The sequence below is a fragment of the Leucoraja erinacea genome, chromosome 1 (genome assembly GCF_028641065.1).
Source record: "Leucoraja erinacea ecotype New England chromosome 1, Leri_hhj_1, whole genome shotgun sequence".
NCBI lineage: Eukaryota > Metazoa > Chordata > Chondrichthyes > Rajiformes > Rajidae > Leucoraja > Leucoraja erinaceus.
This window is the reverse complement of record NC_073377.1, coordinates 19,126,288-19,151,045: the sequence shown is the minus strand read 5'-3', so window position 1 is coordinate 19,151,045 and position 24,758 is coordinate 19,126,288. Positions and strand designations below refer to the sequence as shown.

General features: G+C 39.6%; 1 protein-coding gene across 1 annotated transcript; it reads left to right on the top strand.

Moving 5' to 3' along the window:
• Nucleotides 1-3,366: 3,366 nt before the first annotated feature.
• Nucleotides 3,367-23,713, top strand: LOC129712595 (RNA-binding E3 ubiquitin-protein ligase MEX3C). Its single transcript, XM_055661178.1, has 2 exons — nt 3,367-3,995; nt 17,515-23,713. Exons 1-2 carry the CDS (start codon nt 3,554-3,556, stop codon nt 18,789-18,791), a joined length of 1,719 nt encoding a protein of 572 aa, XP_055517153.1. The 5' UTR covers nt 3,367-3,553; the 3' UTR covers nt 18,792-23,713.
• The last annotated feature ends 1,045 nt before the right edge of the window (nt 23,714-24,758 follow it).

The following is a 24,758-nucleotide window of genomic DNA, read 5'->3' as shown; positions in this document are numbered from 1 at the left end:
GCCACCTTTTTTTTTAATACATCAATGGAAAAATACTAAACTGAAAAAGGAGATCAGAAGGACAAAAAGGGGACAGGAGATAGCTCTGGCGGGTAGCAATAAGAACAATCACAAAATTGCTGGGATCATATGGTTTATGTGCACACTTCTAACACGTCCTCCAATTTCTACCAAGTAGCAATGTTGCAAAATTTTGAGATTTAAAAAATCAAGTCTGCAATTTATCCCATCAGATAAAGCATAACAATAAGTTTAATTTGACATCTAATTCACTTTCATATCTTAAGTAATAAAAACGTTATGGCCATTTTCATACTCGGAAATTAGCATCTTGTTCCCTATTGATTTTCTATGGACATAACAAAAAAGCTGTGATCATGGACAGTCAAAAGCCCATAACCTTCTTTAAAATTAAGAGAACCTTCTTAAAAATAACCTTCTTAAAAATTAAGAGAACTGAATGAAATTTTCAGTTATCATAGATTGAACCATTCTGAAACAAATATAAAATAATCTTACTTGGATGACCTGAATTTAAAGCATATAATTAGTTAGTTACCCAATTGTAGCTAATTTCAAACTTCAATTACTAGATCTAAACATCTATCCATTTCTTAATAACTGATTAACATTATTAAATAGCCTAAGTGTCCAAATAATATTCACAAATAATTCACAAAAAAACATGATTTTTAGATCTCATTTACATCAATTTATAGGCCAAATGGAAGGAATTTAGCGTCCAATTGCTGTAAATTAAAGTCCATTTTAAATCGGCTTTCTAGTGGGTTCCTGTGAACGCGCTGGTTTAGAACGTTCACATTGCGCTGGATTTGTGCCCTCAAATGCCCAGAAAAATACTGCGGGATATAAAGAGCCCAAAATGAGCTACTCGCTATAGAGAACTTTATATACAGGGTTCTTAAGAAGCCCCTTTTAATGTAAAAATAAGGTACATACCTTTAATTGTTTGCTTTATAAAACCCTGGGGCTGCGAGTGGTCGCGGGTTTAGAGAGTGATTTTTAAACTACTATAACTATTATACAAGGCCATAAAAACTAATAATACCTTCTGCGACAGGGTCTTTCAGCGATTTTCCGTTAATGATTTACTAGGCTGAACATTTTCGATTGCAACAGCCTAGTAAAAATCGCGTTTTAAACCCGCCCCCTCTAAACAGCGCCAAAATCACGCACATGGGGCTGGGACAGATTCTCAACGACGATTCAGGTAGGTTTTGTAACATACCTATACCAAGTATCGCCTGTAACCAGACACTTCAACTACGGTTCCCACCTCCCATTGTTTGCTTTGTAAGGGGGGCTGAGAACACGAACCTGATCATGTGTATTGAACCTATGTTCTTTTTTACTTCCACCATAATGACATTTCTGATCAAACTGTTTGCATTCAACCTTAGGAGATACTCAGTCTTGTTCTGAGCCTTCTTTTCAAGAGAAGGTCAGCTGGCATATACCCTGTGGTAGATTGTGGCATAATATGACATTTCAGTAAGAAACTAGCTAGCTACTGCGACCTACTGAACTTTGAATTCCTTCAAGAATTTGTTTCTTGAGAGCTCCTTTGACTATTCTGACTGACCTTTTGACTGTGCCGTTAGATGCTGGATGGTAAGTTGGCACTAAGGTATGCTTGATACCATTTAACTTTGTGAAAGTTTGGGACAGTGCAGCACGAAATTGGGGATCGTTGTCAGAGACATCCATGACAAACAAAGATAGACCGCAATGCATCTACAGTTCTATCTGTTGTTGTGTTTGTACCCATGTCTACCACCTCAATCCACTTTGAGTGGCTATCTACCAAAACAAGAAAATTATTATTTCTGTGTTCACAAAAATCCACATGAACGCTCTGAAAAGATCTAGTAGGCCAAGACCATGTTTGCAAAGGGGGTTGGGCAGGTCTACTTCTACAACTCTGACAGGTGCTACATTTGCTTGCCATTGCTTCAATGTTATTGTCCAATCCTGGCCAATACATGCAACCCCTGGCTGTAGACTTCATTCCCACAATACCTGTGTGTTCACTATGGAGTTATTTAAGTCATCTTTGTGTTAAACAATCATCTATTGTGATAAGGTTTTAGGTCATTAGTACTTGGCTTTATTTCAGACCATCCACACAAAGTTTGTTCGTTTACTTGTTTTAGAACTGTTTCCTTTTGAGTTTCAGCAGCAATTTCAGCTGCTGTGACTGGAAAGTAATTGTCCACTGCTTCTGTGGCATAGATATTCATTGCCCACATCTGATTCTTCACGAGGCAAACGCACCAATGCATCAGCTATAGCATTTTCCTTTGAGCTGCGGTACTCAATGATGTAGTCATACTGTGACAGGAAAACTGCCCAGTGCTGCATCCTCGAGGCTGCCATTGTAGTGTATATAATAGTGCATATTTGGTAACTGTAACTTTAAGAAACGAGTACTAAAATAGTATAATTTGTGTCATATATATTCAATATCTTATCATTAGTTCTTAAAGTTACATTTACCATTATATAGACAAGAGACTGATAGTCAGGGGAGAGGGAAACCAGAGATATGGAAGGGCAAGGTGTGAAAACGACAGATCAAAGCAGACGCTGTTAAAGGAAATAGAATGGTTCATTGTTGGCAGAGGAGAAGCTTATAACGAGGCATACAAAAGGTAACATGAATCAGGAGGACAGTGAAAGTAATGGGAGAACTAGGTTAGAGAGAGGGTGAAGCAAGGATTACTTGAAGTTAGAGAAGTCAATATTCAGATTCAGATTCAGATTCAATTTTAATTGTCATTGTCAGTGTACAGTACAGAGACAACGAAATGCATTGTAGTGTATATAATAGTGCATATTTGGTAACTGTAACTTTAAGAAACGAGTACTAAAATAGTATAATTTGTGTCATATATATTCAATATCTTATCATTAGTTCTTAAAGTTACAGTTACCATTATATAGACAAGAGACTGATAGTCAGGGGAGAGGGAATATATTCATACCACTGAGGTGGGTGTAAGCTGCCCAAGCGAAATACAAGGTGCTGTTCCTCCAATTTGAGTTGGGCCTCACTCTGACAGTGTCTGTTTATCGACCCACAGCTCAGGAGAGAGAGCAAATGTGGAAGAGACGGACAACGACGAGAATCGTTGAATTTAAAAAGACATGGAGCCTGACGTCATCGCGTCGCCCAGGCGAGCGGCGGTGGGCGGGGTCGGGATGATTGACGGCCCCGGCGAGCCGCGATGGGCGGGGTCGGGATGATTGACGGCCCCCGTCGTCCAATCGCCGCTGGGCCACGCACGTCAGTCGGCGCTGGGGCGGAAGGGGCGGGATCACAACCGGGGCACAGCCAATGGGATCCGACGTCCCGTCAACAAGGGGCGTGGCCATGGACCTTCCGACGATGGAGTGAAAAGAACAAAAGAATTCATTCAGGGGCGCTGGCGCTTTTATAGAAAGAAAAAACAATATTTTTTTAAAAAAGAAGAGGTTTATTATTTAAAGAGGAAAATATTTAATGATAATCTTGTCCTGTTAATGTTACAAAATGCCGAGTAGTACAGTGTTTACAGACATGGAGCGGGACGATGGCGACTCCAGGCCGCTTCACATCGCCATGGAGCAGCTCACCGTGTTCGGCCTCGAAGACGCTCAGCTTCGCCGGGGCCTGGAGGCCGAGTGTCCACCTTCACCGCCGCTGCCGCCTTCAACAGCCGCCGCCACCGCCGCAGTAGCAGGTGGAGGAGGTCCGGTGGCCGGGCCGCTCCTCCTACAGGGCAGCCCGCAAGGAGCGGCTCCTTGCCCGTGCCCGTGCCCGTGCCCCGCCGGCCCAGCGGGCCTTCCCCTCGTCTCCTCTGTCCTGGCTCTGTTCGAGGCCGAGCAGATCCAGCAGCAGCAGCAGCAGCAACCCAGAAAGAAGAGCGTCAACATGACCGAGTGTGTGCCGGTGCCCAGTTCCGAGCACGTCGCCGAGATCGTGGGCAGGCAGGGTGAGTGAGTAGAGGCCGCCGAGGGAAGAAGGAGCTGTAGCCTCTCTCTTTGCGCTCATATACACGATGAATATCTGCCCCATCCCTTAGTTGTGCATCCCTTTCCCCATCTTTGTCCCTCCCGCAGCCTCGACTCTTTGTCTCGCTCCATCTGACTCTCCATTTCTCTTCTCTCCCCCCCCCCCCCCCCCCCCCCCCCCCCCCCCCCCCTATAATCCTATTATCTATTATCCGCTCTTTCCTCTCTACGTACACTTGCCTGAAGAAGGGTTTCGGCCCGAAACGTTGCCTATTCCCTTCGCTCCATCGATGCTGCCTCACCCGCTGAGTTTCTCCAGCACTTTTGTCTATCCCCATGTTGTTTTCTGTCGATTTTAGCGAGGTGGAAGGAGCATCTTACTTCCTTTGTTTCATTATTTTTATCATCTTTCCATCGTTTCCTCTTTTCTCATTCGTTTCTCAGAGCGAATGAAGATTCGTTGTTAAATTGAGGATCGATTTTAATGCAGAGCGCTGAAAAGTTTAATTTTTGGAGCATTACGGAGATTCTTGTTTTTCTGTTTGTCAGGTGCTTAACAGTTCTATAGTTTTACTGTTACACATTACTGTTAGAAATATTAACCTAAATATTAGGTTAATTATTTATTTCCAGCTTATCTATATTTTAGAAGTCACTTCTGGAAATTTGGAAAGTTGAGAATTTGACGATTTTGCTTTTTTTGTTTTGGATTTTAAAGTATATTAAAGTGTTAACTTGTTTGACAATTTAAGTTTGACGTTTGTAGTTGAGTCTGAGACCATTCTGTATTTATAATTCAACATGTGACATGACATTTAAACAATAATTTAATTGTGAACATGGATTTATGAAAGTTAAATTATTTGAGCAGTCTAGAAGCTATATGAGGATGGAGCTAGTAGTGTAGATAAAGAGGACACCAATGGACGTGGTTGTGTTTGGATTTCAAAGTGGCCCCAAGAAAGAGATTGATGAAATCATGGATTGACAGTTGGTTAATGGATATAAACAAATATTAGGAATAATTTGGTCATTTCCAGTTTGTCAACTTCTAAATAGAATAACTACCTATTCATGATTTAAAATAATCAATCTAATTGAAACGTATAAATGTTTACAAGAGATCAGAGCACATGTATGGAGGGTATTTCCCCTGGCTAAAGAATCTACAAAGAACTGTCATAGTATTCTTTGCCGAGTGGGACATAGGGACGCGTCAATCATCAATTGCATTCAAAACAAAGATCAATTAGATTTCTGGATACTAGAGGAGTGAGGATAGATGGCAAAAGAGCTAGGAAATGGTAGAGAAGTTGAAGATCACCTAATTTTAGCTGTAAAAAAAATTGGTATATATTGTTCTTAGTGCCCCGCATTTTTTAAATCTCAGACGAGTCTTTCCTATTTCCGAACCTGCTTTGTATCCATTTATTTTGGGGGTACAATTAGTTTGTAACTAGGACAAGGAAATTCTGAGATTCTACAAAATGCCCTTTAAAATGGATAGAGTGAATAAACATAATTAGTTTCACATGTCCATGCTGTTTTGTGTGATAACAGACAGATTCTTTGTTCTTCAAAGTTGGGAAGATATAATATAACTTGGCTGTATTATTTTATTTATTTTGATAACTGTATTTACATTGTATACAGTCATTATTTTTCTGTACACAAATATATATATAATAACAAGTGTTGGACACAAAAATCTGGAGTAACTCAGTGGGTCAGACAGCATCTTTGGAGAAAATAAATATTGACGTTTCGGCCTTCTTCTGACTGAGAATCAGGGGAACACAACTCATTTCACCAGTCCATGTTCAGGAACAGCTTCTTCCCGACAGCCATCAGGCTATTAAACACAATCACGAATAAGATCTGAACTGCAAAATATTTATTATTGCACTATATTTGTTATTTATTGAACTTTTTCGTTTTTTTCTCTTCCCCTGTTATGTTATATGTTTACATATTCACATATTCTGTTGTGCTGCAACAAGTAAGAATTTCATTGTCCCATCCGGGACATATGACAATAAAACACTCTTGACTCTTGACTACATGACCCAAAACACCCATCGTAAAAAATTTCAATGCCCACTATTTTTCAATATTTAAATGTGGGAATGACCGAGTCATCATAGTTTAAATATTTTCAACCTGCACAATGGGCAATACCTCTTCATTGACATTCCTTGCTGTATCCTTTTTATGCATATGTAAACAAAATGCTTATCAGCATTTCTTGTATATGGTAGGCCAGTAGAATATATGCATTTTCTAGCACATGGTCCATTTGCCAACTGAACTAATGTAATGTGTCGATGTTAAACTTTGAGCCTTGTGTCTGACTTCTGTTTTGGTATCTAACCTGGCAATGAATGATGTACTATTTGAGGAAGTATTTAAAAATAATTGGTGGCACTTGTTATGGTGCATTTATTAAATCCACGTGGAAGATTATAATTTCTCTGATTAGGAATTGCTTCCAAGCATTGCCTGTGAATTTGTCAAAATTATTACTTGGATCACAATTTCTTCATTATTGATGACACGTGTTTTTTAGTAAAGACAATGAAACGATGGACAGCTAAAAATCTCAGTTTTAGTTGTATATAAGTTATGAAGTATTAGTTCAAGTCCTACTTCAGAAACACTAGCTCAAAGTTAGGGTTACCCGAAGGGCTGCTTTGAGAGTGTGCTTTGCTATAGGTTGCCTGTATTGGGTGAGACAATGTGCTATTGTCTTGTGTATTTGAAAGATTCCATGTCTCCACTTAAAAGTAGAAATCTCTTCATTCAGATTTTTTTTAATCTAATATCATCTACATTTTTCTATTTATCCAATTGACATTGCAAGACTTTGCTCTATTTGATTTTAGCTACTGTTTCTTTGACAACCCTTCAAAAGTACGTGATTAGTTGAGAACTTTTGTTACATTGTCAGGTTGTGAAAATTATTTCTATTGCATGTCATGCTTGATAAAGGCACATCATCAATCACAGTGGTGCTAAAAATTATTGTTAACTGATTATTTCATGCTCTGATCTTTAGTAATTAAGATAGTATAGTTCTGCAAAATGCTTTTCAAAATCATTGAAGGTCCAACTAGTTAGGAAACAGCACTTTAGCTATACAGATCTGGATGATCATGGATTCATGGCAAACGGCAAATAAATGGATTTAAATCTGATTGCTGGTGAGTTGTCCGTTGTGCTTAAGAGAACAAAAAGAGTAAATTGGTGAAGGTTTTTTGTGAATAATTACAATTATTTCCCATTTGGGGAAACTGGGTCAAAGAGTCGCTATCTTATGGTTAAAATTCTTTGGCACTTTTGTTCCACACAATAGAACAATTTTGCCAAAATGCACCTTGAGTAGCTCTGAAATAAATTGATATTATTTATCTTTTCCAGGGTTAGCTGTAAACTCAAATTAGCTAACTAGTTCTAGGTGTATAGGAGCCAGTTGAAGCATCTGAAAATTCAGCTGTTAATAACAACACTGACCACTATTGACTGGAATATTTACATTGTAAATCTTTGTAGTTTTGCAATATAATTTGTGTGTGGGTAACAACTCAAGATGATACTTAAACTAAAAGGAGGATTGGACAAAAACTAGGTTCCACCACTGTACAAGTCTTGGAGCCTTTATTTGAAATTAGATTAACTGTCACTAAAATTAAACATTAAAATGGTATGCAAGAGTCCTGCAAGGAAGTGATGCTATCAGTTTATCTTTTATTAATTTGTTTAGGTGGGAAGGGAGAATTGGAAAAATTCATACTGACTGGAGAAAAAATATATAACTTGTGATGTATAGTTATTTTTCCTTTGCTGATAAGCAAATTAAGTGAGGTGGATACTTTAAACTGCCCATGCATTATTTAATGAGTCATGGTTCTATTAAATTAAACCTAATGGATTATATTATTTAGCTGCTTGCTCAACTTTAGTACTGGTAACACAAGCAAATGCAAGAGCAAATGGTATTTTGCACTTTTGTAAATTGTTTGTCATTAATGTGTTGGCTTAAGGGACATTTTTGAATGGGTGTTTGGGTCATCTGTTTAGCAGTTGTGTGAGTACAGTGTTCCTAATACAAATGAGGGATGAAAATTTTCAAATATCTCAAAATAATTTAAAATTGCAGTAGCGATGTCAATTTTGTAATACATGAACTATGCAGCCACTTGCACACAACAAGCACCTGCAAATAGAGCTACTTTTTCGTAAAGGTGTTATTTTGGGCGATAAATACTACCACATTTGTCCTCAAAAGAGATGGTATGGGATGTTTTGCATTCATCCATGGGAGCAGATGGTGCTTTTGGTTTAATGGCACTTTCAGTATTAGTGCTTATCCTCCCTGCACTTGAGGGTTGACCCAAATTTGAGCTGACATTCCATGTAGTGCAATGTTATGATGGCATTAGGAAATTCCAGGATCATGTGATTGTGAAACAATTAGACTTTAAATGTCAAACAGACATCATACAGTAAGAGATGAGATTGTTGTTCTATTTTATGCTGCAAAAATGTATCAAACTGCTGATCATTTGTAAGGGCTGCCTTCAAATTCACACTTTATCACGGATAGCATTATTTCTTTATGGCAGCTTATTAAGGTGGGTAATTGTCAACTTGGGGTATTTGGATATTTTCTTGGAGTTCATTTGTTCGTTGCTGTTCTTTTTCTAGTCGCACGTCTCGTCTTTGATTGAAGCTTGACCAATGTGGGCTATTTCATCTGTTGAATTGTAGGTGTCAGGCATGGCTTGATACCCTCTTTAGTTAACAGATTCAAGACATATCCTCAAATCTAGACTGGCAACAGTGCAGAATTAAGGAAGTGGTGAATTAGTCGTTTAAGTGAGGAATTCAACTAAGGCCCTCTCTATTCCAGGTGAATATAAATGATCCAGTGATATTTTTAATTTAATGGCCAGCCTTAAATTAAGAAAGCTGGTATTCTGGTTACTACATTAAGAACTGAAAATTTGGTTTAGTTTTTTGAATGGATCTTCAGTTTTATAAATAATCTTTGGAGTAGTTGAAGAACTGTGCTACTTGCATTGATTAAAATGGAAAATGCTCGACAAAGCTGTTGTCGAACTCCCTTTAGTACCGTCTTGCGACAATAATTGGTAACAATAGTGCGGATAGCATTTAGCCGGATAAACCAAGGTGCCCATTTGATAATGACTCAGAAATCCGCTTGGGATAAGTCGTTACATTTGAGGAATATCTCTCCGTTAATAGATTTCAGTTTTTAATTTCTTTGTTTTGCCATGATTGCAAGTGGCCTTTATGTCTAGAGAATATTTAAGGCAAAAGGTATCTGTAAAAGTGTACTATTTTTTCAACAGCGACCTGCCCTTTGTGGGATATTTGGACCACTCTCCACTAGGAAATCTCATTATATAACTCAAAGATATAAATATTGGGTGGTGAAGTAATGTTGATGTTTTAACATGTGAAGTAAATTGCACTAAAGTTTTAATAGCTCTGCTATAGCTGACAAGAAAATCTTTCTTCCATTCTCCAAAAAATCATTTTGGTATATTTTGTCCCTGGTTTCCTGTAGTAGTTTGCAGTGCTTGTCAAGGGATTTTGTACAATAGTACGGCAATTCAGTGAAAGGATTTATAAAGCAAAGATAAATCTTTAAAATCAAAGCATTGCAAATCTCAGAGCTCACAAAGTTTGATAACCCAATGCTAATCTGTATATAATAAGCGGTACAAAAAATGTATTAAGATATATGTGTTGTGTAGGATTGTAATTTACCGTACTTCTAATAAAAATAAAATTAAAAAAAAATAATAATAATATTTCTGGTCATGCTTTGGCTAAGGCTGCAAAATGCAGTGGGAGATGGCTCGCAAAATTAGTTTGGACGAGGACTGGGGGCTGGATTTTGCTAGTCTTCCAGATGTGAGATTTTAACTTCTGGCTGAGCAAGAAGAATAAGATTTCATCTGGTTTGGCTGTAGTTGGAGTTTTTGAGTTACTATTTAATTCTCGATTTACTTTGAGGAAATGGTTGTTCCTCCATTGTGTGTCAAATCGGACCACCTAATGATTTGAAATGAGAATGAAATAGCTCAATGGTTGGTGCTTGAAATCCACTTTAGAGGTGGAGGATGCATTGCTAGGCTTGCTTCCAGGATTAGAAGGCAATGCAAAAATGACAATATTAAAGATGAGGTTGCATAAGAGGATGAAGGATTATGGAAATAAGCTGGTTAAATGTGATTTTTAATTTTATTAAACACATTTAAAGGATGAGATTGAGAGCACGTCACCGGCACCATCGGTATTCATTGCATGGCCTTAATTTTCCTTAACGTGCTGGTGAAACATCGTTTTGCTCTACCGTTGAAGGTGCTCTAAATTTGCTGCTGCGTGTCAAGTTCCAGAAATTGGACAAAGCAGCAGTGCCCGAGAAGAGTAAGGTGACGTGCCTCAATGACTATCGACCTGTGGCACTAACGCCTGCGGTGATGAAGTGCTTTGAGAGGTTGATCATGGCGCAAATCAACTCCTACCTCAACAAAAATCTGGACCCACTGCAGTTCGCTAACTGCCACAACAGATCAACGGTGGATGCGATCTCGCTGGCCCTCCACTCCGCTCTTCGCCACTTGGACAACAAAAACTCATATGTCAGGCTGTTATTCATTGATTACAGCTCGGCATTTAATACAATCATCCCCTACAAGCTGGTCACCAAACTCGCAGAACTGGGTCTCTGCGCATCCCTCTGCAATTGGATCCTCGACTTACTCATTCTCAGACCACAGTCTGTTTATATTGGTGGAAATGTGTCAGACTTGATAACAATCAGCACGGGAGCACCTCAAGGCTGTGTGCTCAGCCCCTTGCTGTACTCACTCTATACTCATGAATGTGTAGCTGGTCATAGTGCGAACTCCATCATCAAGTTCACTGACGACACCACTGTTGTGGGACGTATCACTGATGGGGATGAGTCAAGTCAAGTTTATTTGTCACATACACATACGAGATGTGCAGTGAAATGAAAGTGGCAATGCTCGCGGAACAACAAAACAACCAAACAAATTATAAACACAATCATAACACACATATTATTTTTCATAATAAATAATAGAAGGAAGAACGTTCTGTACAGTTAGTCCCTGGTGAGAAAGGCGTTTACAGTCCGAATTGCCTCTGGGAAGAAACTCCTTCTCAACCTCTCCGTTCTCACTGCGTGGCAACGGAGGCGTTTGCCTGACCGTAGCGGCTGGAACAGTCCGTTGCAGGGGTGGAAGAGGTCTCTCATGATTTTGTTTGCTCTGGAGTTGCACCTCCTGTTGTATAGTTCCTGCAGGGGGGTGAGTGAAGTTCCCATAGTGCGTTCGGCCGAACGCACTACTCTCTGCAGAGCCTTCTTGTCCTTGGCAGAGCAATTCCCGAACCAGATGGTAATGTTCCCGGACAAGATGCTTTCCACCGCCGCTGCGTAGAAGCACTGGAGGATCCTCGGAGACACTCTGAATTTCCTCAATTGCCTGAGGTGGTAAAGGCGCTGCCTTGCCTTGCTCACCAGTGCTGAGGCGTGTGATGACCATGTCATATCCTCAGAGATGTGGACTCCCAGATATTTAAAACAGTTCACCCTATCCACAGGATCCCCATTTATACTCAATGGAATGTACGTCCTCGGATGATGTGCCCTCCTAAAGTCCATGATCAGCTCCTTCGTTTTTTTGATGTTCAAGAGGAGGCTGTTCTCCTGGCACCAGAGTGCTAGGGTGTCAGAGTATAGAAGAGAGATCGAGCAACTGTCCATATGGTGCCAGCACAATAACCTGGCCCTCAACACCAGCAAAACCAAGTAACTTTGTGGACTTTGGAAGGAGTAGGATGGGGACCCACTGTCCCGTTTATATCAACGGGTCAATGGTTGAAAGGGTCAAGAGCTTCAAATTCCTGGGCGTGCACATCTCTGAAGATCTTTCCTGGTTCGAGAATACTGATGCAATTATTAAGAAAGCACATCAGCGGCTCTACTTCCTGAGAAGATTACGGAGAGTCGGTTTGTCAAAAAGGACGCTCTCTAACCTCTACCGGTGCACAGTAGAGCGCATGCTGACCGGTTGCATCGTGGCTTGGTTCGGCAACTTGAGCGCCCTGGAGAGGAAAAGACTACAAATGTAGTAAACACTGCCCAGTCCATCATCGGCTCTGACCTCCCTTCCATCGAGGGGATCTATCGCAGTCGCTGCCTCAAAAAGGCTGGCAGTATCATCAAAGACCCACACCATCCTGGCCACACACTCATCTCCCTGCTACCTTCAGGTAGAAGGTACAGGAGCCTGAAGACTGCAATGACCAGGTTCAGGAATAGCTACTTCCCCACAGCCATCAGGCTATTACACTTGGCTCGGACAAAACTCTGAACATTAATAGCCCATTATCTGTTATTTGCACTTTATCAGTTTATTTATTCATGTGTGTGTATATTTATATAATGGTATATGGACACACTGATCTGTTGTAGTCAATGCCTTCTATGTTCTGTTGTGCTGAAGCAAAGCAAAGCAAGAATTTCATTGTCCTATCAGGGACACATGACAATAAATTCACTTGAACTTGAAGAAATGGGCAATTGTACTTCCAAATTAAGATAATGGGAAATTTCTAGCTGATTACATTTCTGTGCACCCATTACTGTTGTCTGCCGTAGTGGTAAAGATCATGAGTTTTTTTTAAATTACTGGCGAAGGAATTGAACTGTTGCAGGGCAGTCCATTTTTATATTATGCATATTAGAGCAATAAATGTTAACTTGCAGGCCGGTCAAGTTTGTTGTCGATTGAGTCCAACTTCATGGACCCAAACAATTGGAGAGTATTCCATCACCCTCCTGATTTGTGCCTTGTAAAAGGTGCAAAATCTTTGACGAGTGAAGTGATGAGTTCATCATGCTGTACCCATCTTTTTGACCTCTTCTCCTATTTACTGTATTTGCACAGCTGACCTTGTTAAGATTTTGTTGATGTTGTTTCATGGGCAATAGTCCACGCTGAATCTAGCAACCACTGCCTGATTGGCCAGCTCATGACTAGGGGCTTCCAGATCGCACAATCCTGCCTCAGTCGCCACTTGCTGGTCGCCATAGGACATAATCCAGGGTGTTGGGGTGGATTCCAGGGTGTTGGGGTGTTGTACTTCCGGTGGCGCTGATGCCAGCAGCCTCCACCTACAGCCCGGTTTTGTTTATTTAGTTATGTAAAAGTGTGTTTTTTTTTGGTGTTTTTATGTGGGGGAAGAGGGCACGGTGCAGGGGATACCGTCCTTCAGCCGCTTCCTGATGAGGACGCGACTATTATTCGAGTCGCATCCTCGCCCCCCCCCCCCCCCCCCACAGCGGCCTACCTACCTGGATTGGCGCGGCCTTTCCTGCCGGGATCGACCAGAGCTCCAGCAGCAGCGGGACAGCGCTGGAACATCGCGGGGCTGGCGATGCCTTACCGGGGGTCGCCGTCTGGAGCCCGGAGTGCTGGACCTGCTGCACCGACATCATGGAGCTGCGGTTTGCGGAGCTCCCAACGCGGGCGGCGCTGATGGACAGCGCGGGGTCCTGTGGCTCTGCCCGGCTCAGCATGCGGACTCGGGAGCTGCAGACTGCGGCAGCGGGAGGCGGCTGATCAGGAGGTCCGGGCCGTTGAGGAGGAGGATGCTCACCGTCGGGGTTCGGCGTCGGCGTTCCACCAGCCCGGCGTGAGGGCCTGAACATCGGGCCACCCGGGGCGGCGACTGCGGGTGCTCGGAAGGCCCCGACCACGGATGAACACGGAGGGGAGGCTGGCTGGACTATGGTGCCATCCTCACCTTGGTGCCATTTATGTTATGTTGTGTCGTGGACTTTCTGTGTTTGTGCTTTTTTTTAAAATTCAATTTCAATTTTATTTTTAATATGTCTTATTATTTATTTATTTTTGTGAGGTTTTTTTTATGATACTGCCTGTAAGGGAAATTAATTTTGTTGTCTTAAATTGAGACAATGACAATAAATTTGAATACAATACAATACGTGACTGTGCGTGACTTTGTTTAACAGTGGTGCACAGACCACACGTTTCTTGACAGATCTGGCTCGGGATCCAGTAGCATGGAGTTCAAGATGACCGGAGACCCTTTTCTGCTGCAACCTTCATCTGCTTTCCCAGCCGTTGTGACGCTCTACTAAAGTGTGTCATCATCCTCCGCCTGTTTCACCGTTGAGAACTTGGTTGGATTGCTCTTTGCCAGAGACCTCCCCCTCGACCTTACCGCCATGGGTGGCCCTATCAGGAGCATAAATCCATGCTGGTTAGCTTTGATTAATCTCTGTGTAGATTAATCTATCCAATAACTTCCTTATCAATTATGGTCAATGCCTGTAATGGTGCCCACCTGCCCTTGAATAAAGATACCATATTTGCTGTCCTCCAGTTGCCTGGAACCTCTTCTTTGGCCGGTGAAGATGTGACAAAAACTGTTGTGGGACCAGCAATCTTGCCTTCCTATCGTAGCCTGGGATACATTTTATCACGACATGAGGATTTGTTTACTTTTCTGTTGGCTAATCATTTTCTGATGATTTAACGTATCAGCCTTCTTAATATTAACGTGCTCTAGAAGTTCACCATACTCATCCCTGAATTGTCCAACTAAATTTTCATTCAAGCTACTTCTTGCACATTCAAGTTACTTCTTGCACTAGCTAAACATCTTTTTCTGATGGTCTGTTCCTTCAAGTTAATAGTCTAATAAATGTTGTCATAACGGCTTCAAACATATGAAGAGCCTTCCCTGAATAAGCAAACCAATACTGTACACAGCATTGCAAGTGTTCTGTAGTGCTGAAGTATTATTTCCCTACTTTTATATTCAGTTCCCTTGTAGAGTGTTTTTTGGTTGCCCAATTTTTGGCCATCCCCATTCATCAGCATTTTGTAAATCATGTACTGGGACAACCAGATGCCTTTGTATCTTGGACCTCTGCAATCTCTTATTTATTAATGTTTTTATTTCTCCTACCACAACAGACAGCTTCATGTTTTCCTCATTTTATTTCCTTATCTATATTCCTTTGTAGTTTTTCGTTACTCACTTCACACTTGCCCTCTTACCTGGTTTTGAGTCATTGGGAAATACACCAACTATATCTTCAATGCCTCCATCTAAAGAGGCTGTCCCACTGCGGTGACCTAATTGGCGAGTTTAGAAGAGTTTGCTCTCGACTCATACTCACAGCATTGTCGACACGAGGTCCTAGGAGGTCTTTGTAACTCTCCTCCATGCTCGAGAGTAGGCCCCGCGTACTCGAGGCCTCATCTAGGTCTTGGCGTATTTTTCAACATGCTGAGAAATGCCCACGAGTGAAGAAAAGGTCCCCATTAAAAAAAAAATATTTTTTTTTTTACTCGTGGGTTTAGTCGAGGTAGGTCAGCATGTTATTCGTAGGTAGTTGAGGGTAGTTGAAGGTAGTCGTAGATAGTCTGCAACATAGTCGAAGGAGGTTGTCTTTACTCTCCACTATTCGGTGTCCAATTTTCCCGAAGCTAGTCTTCAACATAGTCGAAAGAGGTCTTCAACATGACACTTTTTCAAACTCTCCTAAACTCGCCAATTAGGTTGCTGCAGTGGGACAGCCCCTTAAGTCATTCACTTTGGTCTCCTTGAACATGAAGAAAGAATGCAGAAAGTAAAGCATTTCTAATTGTCTCTAACACAAATTCTGCTCTTTGAATTCCTTCCAGAGATCCAAGTGTGATGTAACCAGTGCACATTTCAATATGATGTAATTGTTTCTGGATTTATCTAGTCATTTTAGCATTTGCTAGCTTTGTTAGTCGTTTCTACTGACATATACTGCAAAGGCCATTTTGGTTCACCTTTCAAATATAAATTTAAACTATTCATGGAATATATGTGTGGCTATTTTGTGAAAATGGGGGATTTTTATTTTGTTTGAATATAGAATTATTTGTCTCCTTCCTCAACCATCATCCCCACCCACCCTCCATATCTATCAAGGAAACACTATTGTGCAGAACCTTTGATATAATCATCTACCTTGTTATCTTTACATTTTGACAATTGTATTAAGTATGATTCTGGTTATTTTAAAAATAAAGGGACCAATTTGCTCGTTGCCCATGCACCCAAAATTGTTCTTCCCTTATTAATTACAGTTTCGCAGCCTTCATATCATTTCTTAACAATTCCAATCATTGTATTAAATCATCGTGATAGTTCATAACTATTACTTTTGTAGTAGAAACTTTATCAACAATAGCAATCATTTTTTGGACATCGAGATAACATGGTTTAAAACAATCTGTTTGAAATGTCGTACACTTGACTACATAAGTGTGTATGTCTTGCCATTTTTAATCGGGTTATTGTTTTGCAATATTATTTGTAAATTGGGACCCTATTCTGTTATGCAGAGATTTTACCTTGGGCTCCACGTATCCTCTTTATTTTTGCTTATTGTTCTGAAATTTAAACCTTTGAGTCCTTGATTTGAATCTTTCTGGAAGGCTGCAAGGGAGCCACAATCAAACATATTTTATCTTGCACATAATTTTGTTGACATTTTAGCATAATTTTTGCTTTTTACTAAATATGCTGTAATATTATTATTATTTATATTTTGCTCGAACCTTTTTACATATTAACAATAAATGTGAACATTTACATTTGCCAGAACTTTGTATCATACTCCAGTTACAGCCTTTTTTTATTTTTGGATGTACATGGTTCATTTTCTCTCTTTATCCGATTCATGAAACATTTTTAATCCTTCAACATAGAAAATAGGTGCAGGAAGAGACCTTTCGGCCCTTCGAGCCAGCAACGCCATTCATTGTGATCATGGCTGGTCGTCCCCAATCGATAACCCATGCCTGCCTTCTCCCCAGATCCCTTGATTCCACTAGCCCCTAGAGCTCTATCTAACTATCTCTTAAATCCATCCAGTAATTTGGCCTCCACTGCCCTCTGTGGCAGGGAATTCCACAAATTCACAACTCTCTGGGTGAAAAAGTTTTTTCTCACCTCAGTCTTAAATAGCTTCCCCTTTATTCTAAGACTGTGGCCTGTGACATGTTGATAAATTCTGTGTAGGAAGGATCTGCAGATGCAGGTTTAAACCAAAGATAGACACAAAACGCTGGAGTATCTCAGCTGGACAGGCAGCATCTCTGGAATCTTCTTTAGACCTATTGTGTCTTGATAAAGTGTGTTGGTTTGAAGCGATTCTTCGTACTTGAAATGATTTCTCATGGTTTACAATGTCAATTAAACTATGAGCACATCTGGAAGTCTCTTAGTGATTTAAGTTGTAGAATAACAGGAATAACTGAAAGCTCATATTTGTGATGCAAATGAAAACATTTTTAAGTACTTTACTAATGTTCTGTCTTTCTTTTCCCTCCTGCTGTTTCCCCCACTCCCATTCCTTCCTGTTTAAAGGTTGCAAAATCAAGGCATTGAGAGCAAAAACCAACACGTACATCAAAACTCCAGTTAGAGGAGAAGAGCCCATTTTTGTTGTCACTGGAAGAAAGGAAGATGTGGCAATGGCAAAAAGGGAGATCATTTCAGCTGCGGAACATTTCTCAATGATACGAGCATCTCGAAACAAAAATGGAGCAGTACCTGGGGCTCCGTCTGGAATACCTGGCCTTGCGGTACCTGGCACCCCAAACCTGCCCGGGCAAACCACCATTCAGGTACGTGTGCCCTACCGTGTGGTGGGTTTGGTGGTAGGTCCCAAGGGAGCCACAATCAAACGTATTCAGCAGCAAACCCATACATACATTGTCACTCCCAGTCGTGACAAGGAGCCAGTGTTTGAAGTGACTGGCATGCCTGAAAATGTTGATCGAGCCAGGGAAGAGATAGAAGCACACATTGCTGTTCGTACTGGCAATTACATTGAAATCAATGAAGAAAATGACTTTCACTCAAATGGCACAGATGTGAGTTTTGATAACAACGGCTTTGAGTCCACGTGGGGGAAGATGAACTCCGTTCCATCTACCCGCAATAAACTTCTCTCCAGCTATAGAAATGACAGCTCAAGCTCTCTTGGTAGTGGATCAACCGATTCCTATTTTGGAAATAACCAGGTCGCTGACTTCAGCCCAACAAGTCCATTCAGTGCGGGTGGTTTCTGGTTTGGAGAGTCTGTTACAACCATGAGTTCTGATGATTTAGGGTTTGAATCTCCTGCTTTTGACCAGCTTCCAAACACGCCTCAGTCTGTGATCTGGTGTCCATTTGAACAGGGAAATCCTATCGGCATCAGTAATGAATCGGCTACTGGTGCAATAACCGATGATAGCCAACCAACTACCCCTCGCCTATCACCGACCTTCATGGAGAACATCGAGATCCATCTTGCCAGAAGGCCTTGCAGCGATCCCTTGAACATGGCCAGTCAAGTTGGGCTTCCAGTATACATCTCTGCCTTCTCCAATGGTACAAACTACTCCTCCTCTGACAGCAGCACCACATCCGGTTCGCCCACCGACTCATCTGGCTCTGGAATGACCCGGGGGAAGCGTGATTGTGTGGTCTGCTATGAAAGTGAAGTGATTGCCGCGCTGGTGCCATGTGGGCATAACCATTTCTGCATGGAGTGCGCCAATAGAATCTGCGATAAGGAGGAGCCAGTGTGTCCAGTGTGTAACACACTTGTTACTCAGGCTATTCGCATCTACTCAATGGACCAGTTGGCAGGGTGATGAATGGGCAAGGAAGAGAGAGAGAGAGGAAATGTTGGTACTTGTCTGAAAACTTCCTAATGCTTAAACATGACTGTTATGTAGTTGGATTTGTAGGATTAGACTATGGGTTTTCTGTAAATTTAAGTTGGGTAAATTTTCATGGGCAAACTCGTTTTGTGAATCACAACACAAGATGGGCCAGCTTGAGTATAAACGCGCTTTGAAAATGTTCTAAACAATGTGAAAATGGTCCTTGAGGTGTTTAGTGTAGTATTTTAATTTCTGCCACTTCCCTTGTACTTGGGTGTATTCTGGTTATACAACCGCAGGTTTAGTTAAAGTTCTCTGCCAAGTTAGCTGATCTCTACCATTGCTAAAATTGATTTCAGTGCTATTTTATGACTTTAGTTATTCCTACTGAAAATGTCTAGGTGGGAAAACTTTGTTTATTGTTTTGAAACCCTCTGCCAGTTATCTATCAACTTTCTCCTTCTCCCAATTGGTAGTTTAAACTTGGATATGATATTAGAGGGCTATGAACATGTGGAAATCTATTGCGGCAAGGGATTTGTAGAAAGGAGTAGAATAGGTTTTTTTAAAGAAGTGTGGGGGGGGGGGGGGGGGTGTCCTAAGGTAGAGATAATAAGATGGATGTGAAACTGCAGTCAAATTAGTTGGATCCAGAGGAAAATTAAAGATTTATTGGTCAGTGGAGGTGGTAGACCTGACAATTGATTCATTGTAGCCAGTAGTTTATCTATTTTGCGTCAAACACTCAAATATAATTTAATTAACATTTAAAAAATGTTGAATACTGTTTGCCAGAAAATGTAATTAGTCAGTTTATATTTGAGGACTACTTTGAGCCATTGGTGTATGTGTCCTGCACATACTGTGGTCTTTAATAAAGGACAGACCACATCAGCGATGCACAAATACGTTTGCTGTTAGTTTGAATTAAATACTAAAATATTTGGGCTGACTGGGGGCAGTAGCAGTTTATTTCCCAAAAGGGGTGAGATTTGGGTGTGGTGACTGTATGTGAAGAGCTCTGGTCTTTGGTTTTGATCATTTTGCCAGTTGGCAAGTATTGTTCAATGGTCTCTATTTTTTCCTCCCCAGAGTGAGATATCTGGAGTTGTTTAGTTCATTCTTTGTGGGGAAGTACTTGGCTAACGAACAGTTGAGTGATGGATTATGACTAGTCCTGCTACTCCCGAAAGAGCTGCAAATCCTCACTATTGAAAATGTTAAAACCTGCAAATCCTCACTGTTGAAAATGTTAAAACCTGCAGTAATCTTGTAATCATCAATCCAGCAGTGACCAAACTTCAGATCCAACCATGAATCTGCAGACGACTCCAATAATATCATACATCCTCTGAGCACCATGGTTTATTTTCTCTAATTTTTTTTTGCATATCTAAACTAGCCAACATTGAGCAATAACCACTTTCCTTCCCTGATGTTTCATAAGCTGTTCAAAACTATTTTCATTATTTAAGGAATGTAAGCATCACTAGTAAGGCTCTTAATGCCCTTCGAAATTGGCATTGAGTAATCTTGAACTGCAACCCTTCAGCAAAAAGATATTACAACAATCCTGTTTGAGTGTTCTGGCATTTGAGCTCTTAAGAAGGAATGACAATTTATTTCCAAATTGTATTGGAAACTTCTTTTGAGGGGAAGCTCTCGGTGACTCTCATCGTTGAACCAGGACCGGTAACAAACAAAGGAAGAGGATCCAAACGATTGTGCAATTATCCAATATACCACATTTGACCCACATGCCCATCTTGCAACACTTCAGAATTTTCTTGTTTTAAGGAACCAACTACTTTGGTGGGATATGTGATTTATTGTTTGCAGATTTTATTCATGCTCCCTAATTTTAGAGGCCACACCATTTACTACCAAAATTGAGCCATGTTACCCAAGAGCTTAAGTTGACACAACTGTTCAGGAAATCTGGAGGTCTGAGCTTCCTATATTTTGTCTTAGATAGCTTAGAATACAATGATTAAAACACAGCCTGTTGCAAAGTAGCTCAACCAAGGGGGGGATGGGCTGGTTAATTGGACCAATTTGTGTTCATTACAATTTGGCCAAGCTGTTTTTATCATATAACAGTACATGATTTTCTTTGTGTGAACCCTTTATAATGACTGGGAAACTTTATTTTCACATTTTTCATGTTGATAAGTTAATTGCTGATTCTGGAGTTAGATAACTGCTGAAATTGTTTTGGTTTGGATATACATGTACCTGCCTATTATGATTACAAAGATGCCGGTTTTTGAGTGAGTGAAAGGTATTAACAGGACCAAAGTGTCACCCATGAATTGAGCCACACATCTTCACATATTTTAATGATTTGGGGGGAATTGCATGATTTCAATTGCAGCTCTTTTTTGTAGACTGATAAAATCCGAGACAAACCAGTGATTTTTCCAATTTTATTTTTTCTGTAAATATATGTAAACTATCAATTTGTTGGAAAATCACTGTCCCATATATTTTTTGGAGACAATAGCACAGTGATCTACATAATTGGTTTGCAACCAGCCTGATTTTTTTTTTCTCTGACAGCCTCTTTATGTACGGGCACCTCTCTGGTGTCACGATTGCTGAAATTTCCCACTTGTGAATTTCATTGAGACAAAACATTTACTAAACATTTATTTAGCATCCAACTGATAAATCCCAAGATTGACTGATACATTTTGCATGTGGAGTTATGGTCAATGTCCATTTTAACTGGGAATACATGGAAGAATTAGTTTGTTGCCCAACTTGTAATAAACAAAATGAGGCTCATTGCTTTTCTAAATATCTCTGGAAAATTCCATGGTATCATCAAATATTCATAACTGTTCAAGTAGTATCACCATGAAAATCAATACTTTTTTCAAATCTTATCTATTTAAGGGAAGCTGTATAAAGAGATAGACGATTGTGAGTTTTAAAACTCTAGAACTTCTGTCAAATGGTTTATACCAGAAGTCCCAATAATTTGTTTCCACTGAACTCTGAGCTGCTTGCAGCAGCAATTCGGCATTGTGGTAATTTTGCAGCATTCCAGGCTTTCCCTCTTTATTTATTTTTTTTCCTTCTGTTACAATATGGCCCTAAGATTCTATAACTAGCGTAATTTATATTTACTATTTGAGGGCGATATAATGACTTTTAAAACAGTAGTGTGTACCTAAAGTGAACTGCATGCTTGCTTTCCCACTTTGGCCTTGTATAGACAAAGCAAATATCTTTCAAAACTCCTTGTGATGATAAATATAGTTTGCCAATGGGTGCACATTTTTTGTGACAAGGTTTCTAGTAAATTCCTCTTCCCTCCCAACAAAATAGAAATTTGAGGTTTGTTATGATCCATACATCTGGCAGTATTCTTGATTTAAGAATCTGCTGCGGATTATTAATAACACATTTGTCCCATGGAATAGTTAGCTGGAGGTATGAGTCTGTTAACTCCATCTAACAAAAGCAAGATTGTATTCTCAACCAACAACATTCAGATTTTTTGTTATAAGTTGACAAGTGACAAGCTTAGTTTCTAGTGCTAAACTAATTGAAGATTACTTGGAAATATTAAGCTGTTATGAATTTTGTGGCCTGGTGCTTAAGTCCTAATCAGAAGTTTGCAAGTTGCCCCAGAATTGTTCATTCACTATATGTTAGAGGAGCTTCCATGTGGGAACTAGGCAAGTAGTTTAAATGCAAAATGGAAGTGATGTGTACCTCTACTGTGTGTGGTTAGTAGGGTAACTTTTCCTACCAATCACTGGAGCCGAATGCACAGTAACAAAGGGAAAATTAGGGCAGGGATAACAAATCACTCAAATTAATCTGACTTTAAATCAATTGATCCTTGTATGCTTAATAATGTAGAAGAAGAAAAACCTGAAGTTTAATAGCTTACTCACCAATTTTGTGATGGCACATGGAGCAGACGGTCCAGATCAGTTTTGTGTTGATCTTGATGCCAGATTCACATCCCATGTTCAGTGAAATTTGACAAATTACAACGTGTAATCAAGTACTCTCTGCAATTGAACGCTTGTCTAATGCTCTTTGTGACAGCTCTCCCACAGTTGATAGCTATTTGGGTAAGTGGACATATGCATCTGGACCCTGGCAAACGGGCAACCTCCTCTTACGAGAAATGGTTAGAAAGTGGTGATGCAGAAAATATTTTAAAAGGAAAATGAGTCCAGTAGATTTATTTGTCCTACTGCCATACAAGAACATTATTTTGTCAAAATACAACTGCAGTTTCGTTCTCCACTCAAGGGCAAGTTTAACTTCAGTACTTGTAAATATATATCCATCTAGTAGATATACAATTTTATTTTTATTTCCACTTGAAGTTACATTTCGTATTCAAAGTTTACAAAAATAAAGGTTTTTATTTCAAGATTTTTCAGTATGAAAATTGCCTTGATGGCATTTATGATGTAATGCATAACTTCACTGCTAATTTTTTGCTTGTAGACTAGTTGATGTCAGTATTAAAATTAACACTAGTTGCCATCTTGGAATAGGTATTGAACAAATGTTCGCTAAGCATGTATTTTGTATTGGTAAACTTTAAGCTGCATTATACACTACAATTGGAAAAAGCCAAGGAAATAACATTTCTGTATTATTTCTAGTTCAGGAAAAAATACAATTCAAGAATGGCAAAAACATACCAATAGAGTTTAGTATTTGCTAATTTTACTACACTGTTTGTTATGTATATGTAGGGAAGTGATAGGGATACAAATTCAATTTATTGAGTAAAGTTTAAAACCATATATTTTATGATAAAGGGCCTTTAACTTAATGTGGCCAAAGCACTGATATATATTTGCTGTAAAGAGAATTATAAGAGTTTTATTTTTCTGATATTAAAAGTTACTTAATAAAGATGGTTTCCATTAAAACTGACTTGTCGTCTTTTTAATGTTTGACTGATTATCTTTTGAAATCTTTTGAGTTGAATGCAGTATAATGAAGATTTGAGAATTGGGCTGCCAGTGCTTAGCTGGAGAGTTAACAAAAGCCGGGTTTCTAAATTAGTGTCATATGAAAGCCAAGCACACAAAGTAGAGTAAGGCACTCAGTGCCTAAAAATTACGAAGGTTAAATGGGAAAAATACCTGATATATATTCACAAATGTTCAATTAATGTAAGACATAATCTAATTCAATTTAAAATTGTACATAGATTATATTATTCAAAAACAAGATTGAACAAATCTTAAATTAAATATATCCGCCACTTGTGCAAATGTCTAGTTGTGTTAAGGCAACTATAAACACGGTTGAGTTTCAATTCTGCATAAAACATTTATAGTTTTGGAATTATATTTACTTAAATACAAAATTATTCAAGACAAAGAGCAAGGTAATACTGAAACTTAAACTGGTAATGGAAGATGGGACCCAATTGACACTCGCAAAACTATTCCTTAAGCTATGCTTTAATAATAGCAAAAAAATTAATACTTAAATTTTGCAAGGGCACATCAATACCAACGCTTAAAATGTGGATTGCAATTGTATGTTGGACACCGCTCATCTCAATGCTAATCGAGGAAATGCGATTTCTCCTTTGCAAAAGGATACGCAGCAGACCAATTCTTGAGCATAACTAGATGTAGATAATATACGGAAGTCTTTTTTTTGCCCCAATATGGTGCAACACAATGGTAAAAATAACTGTTTCAGGACTGGACGATTGGTCAACATTAATTCTAATGAGATTTTCTTTATCACTCTTTTATCTCTCAACTTTTCCATTTACTCGTTCTCTTTCTTCACACACTATATATTTCACATCTTTCTATCCTTTACTATCTAACTTCTTTTTCTTATTCTCATCTTTTTTCAATGTAACAAAAAAAAAGGCAAAAAAGTTGTACATAAAATGAATGAAAATTCAATTAGGCATCCATATGACGGTTACTTCTAATAAAAGGGGATATT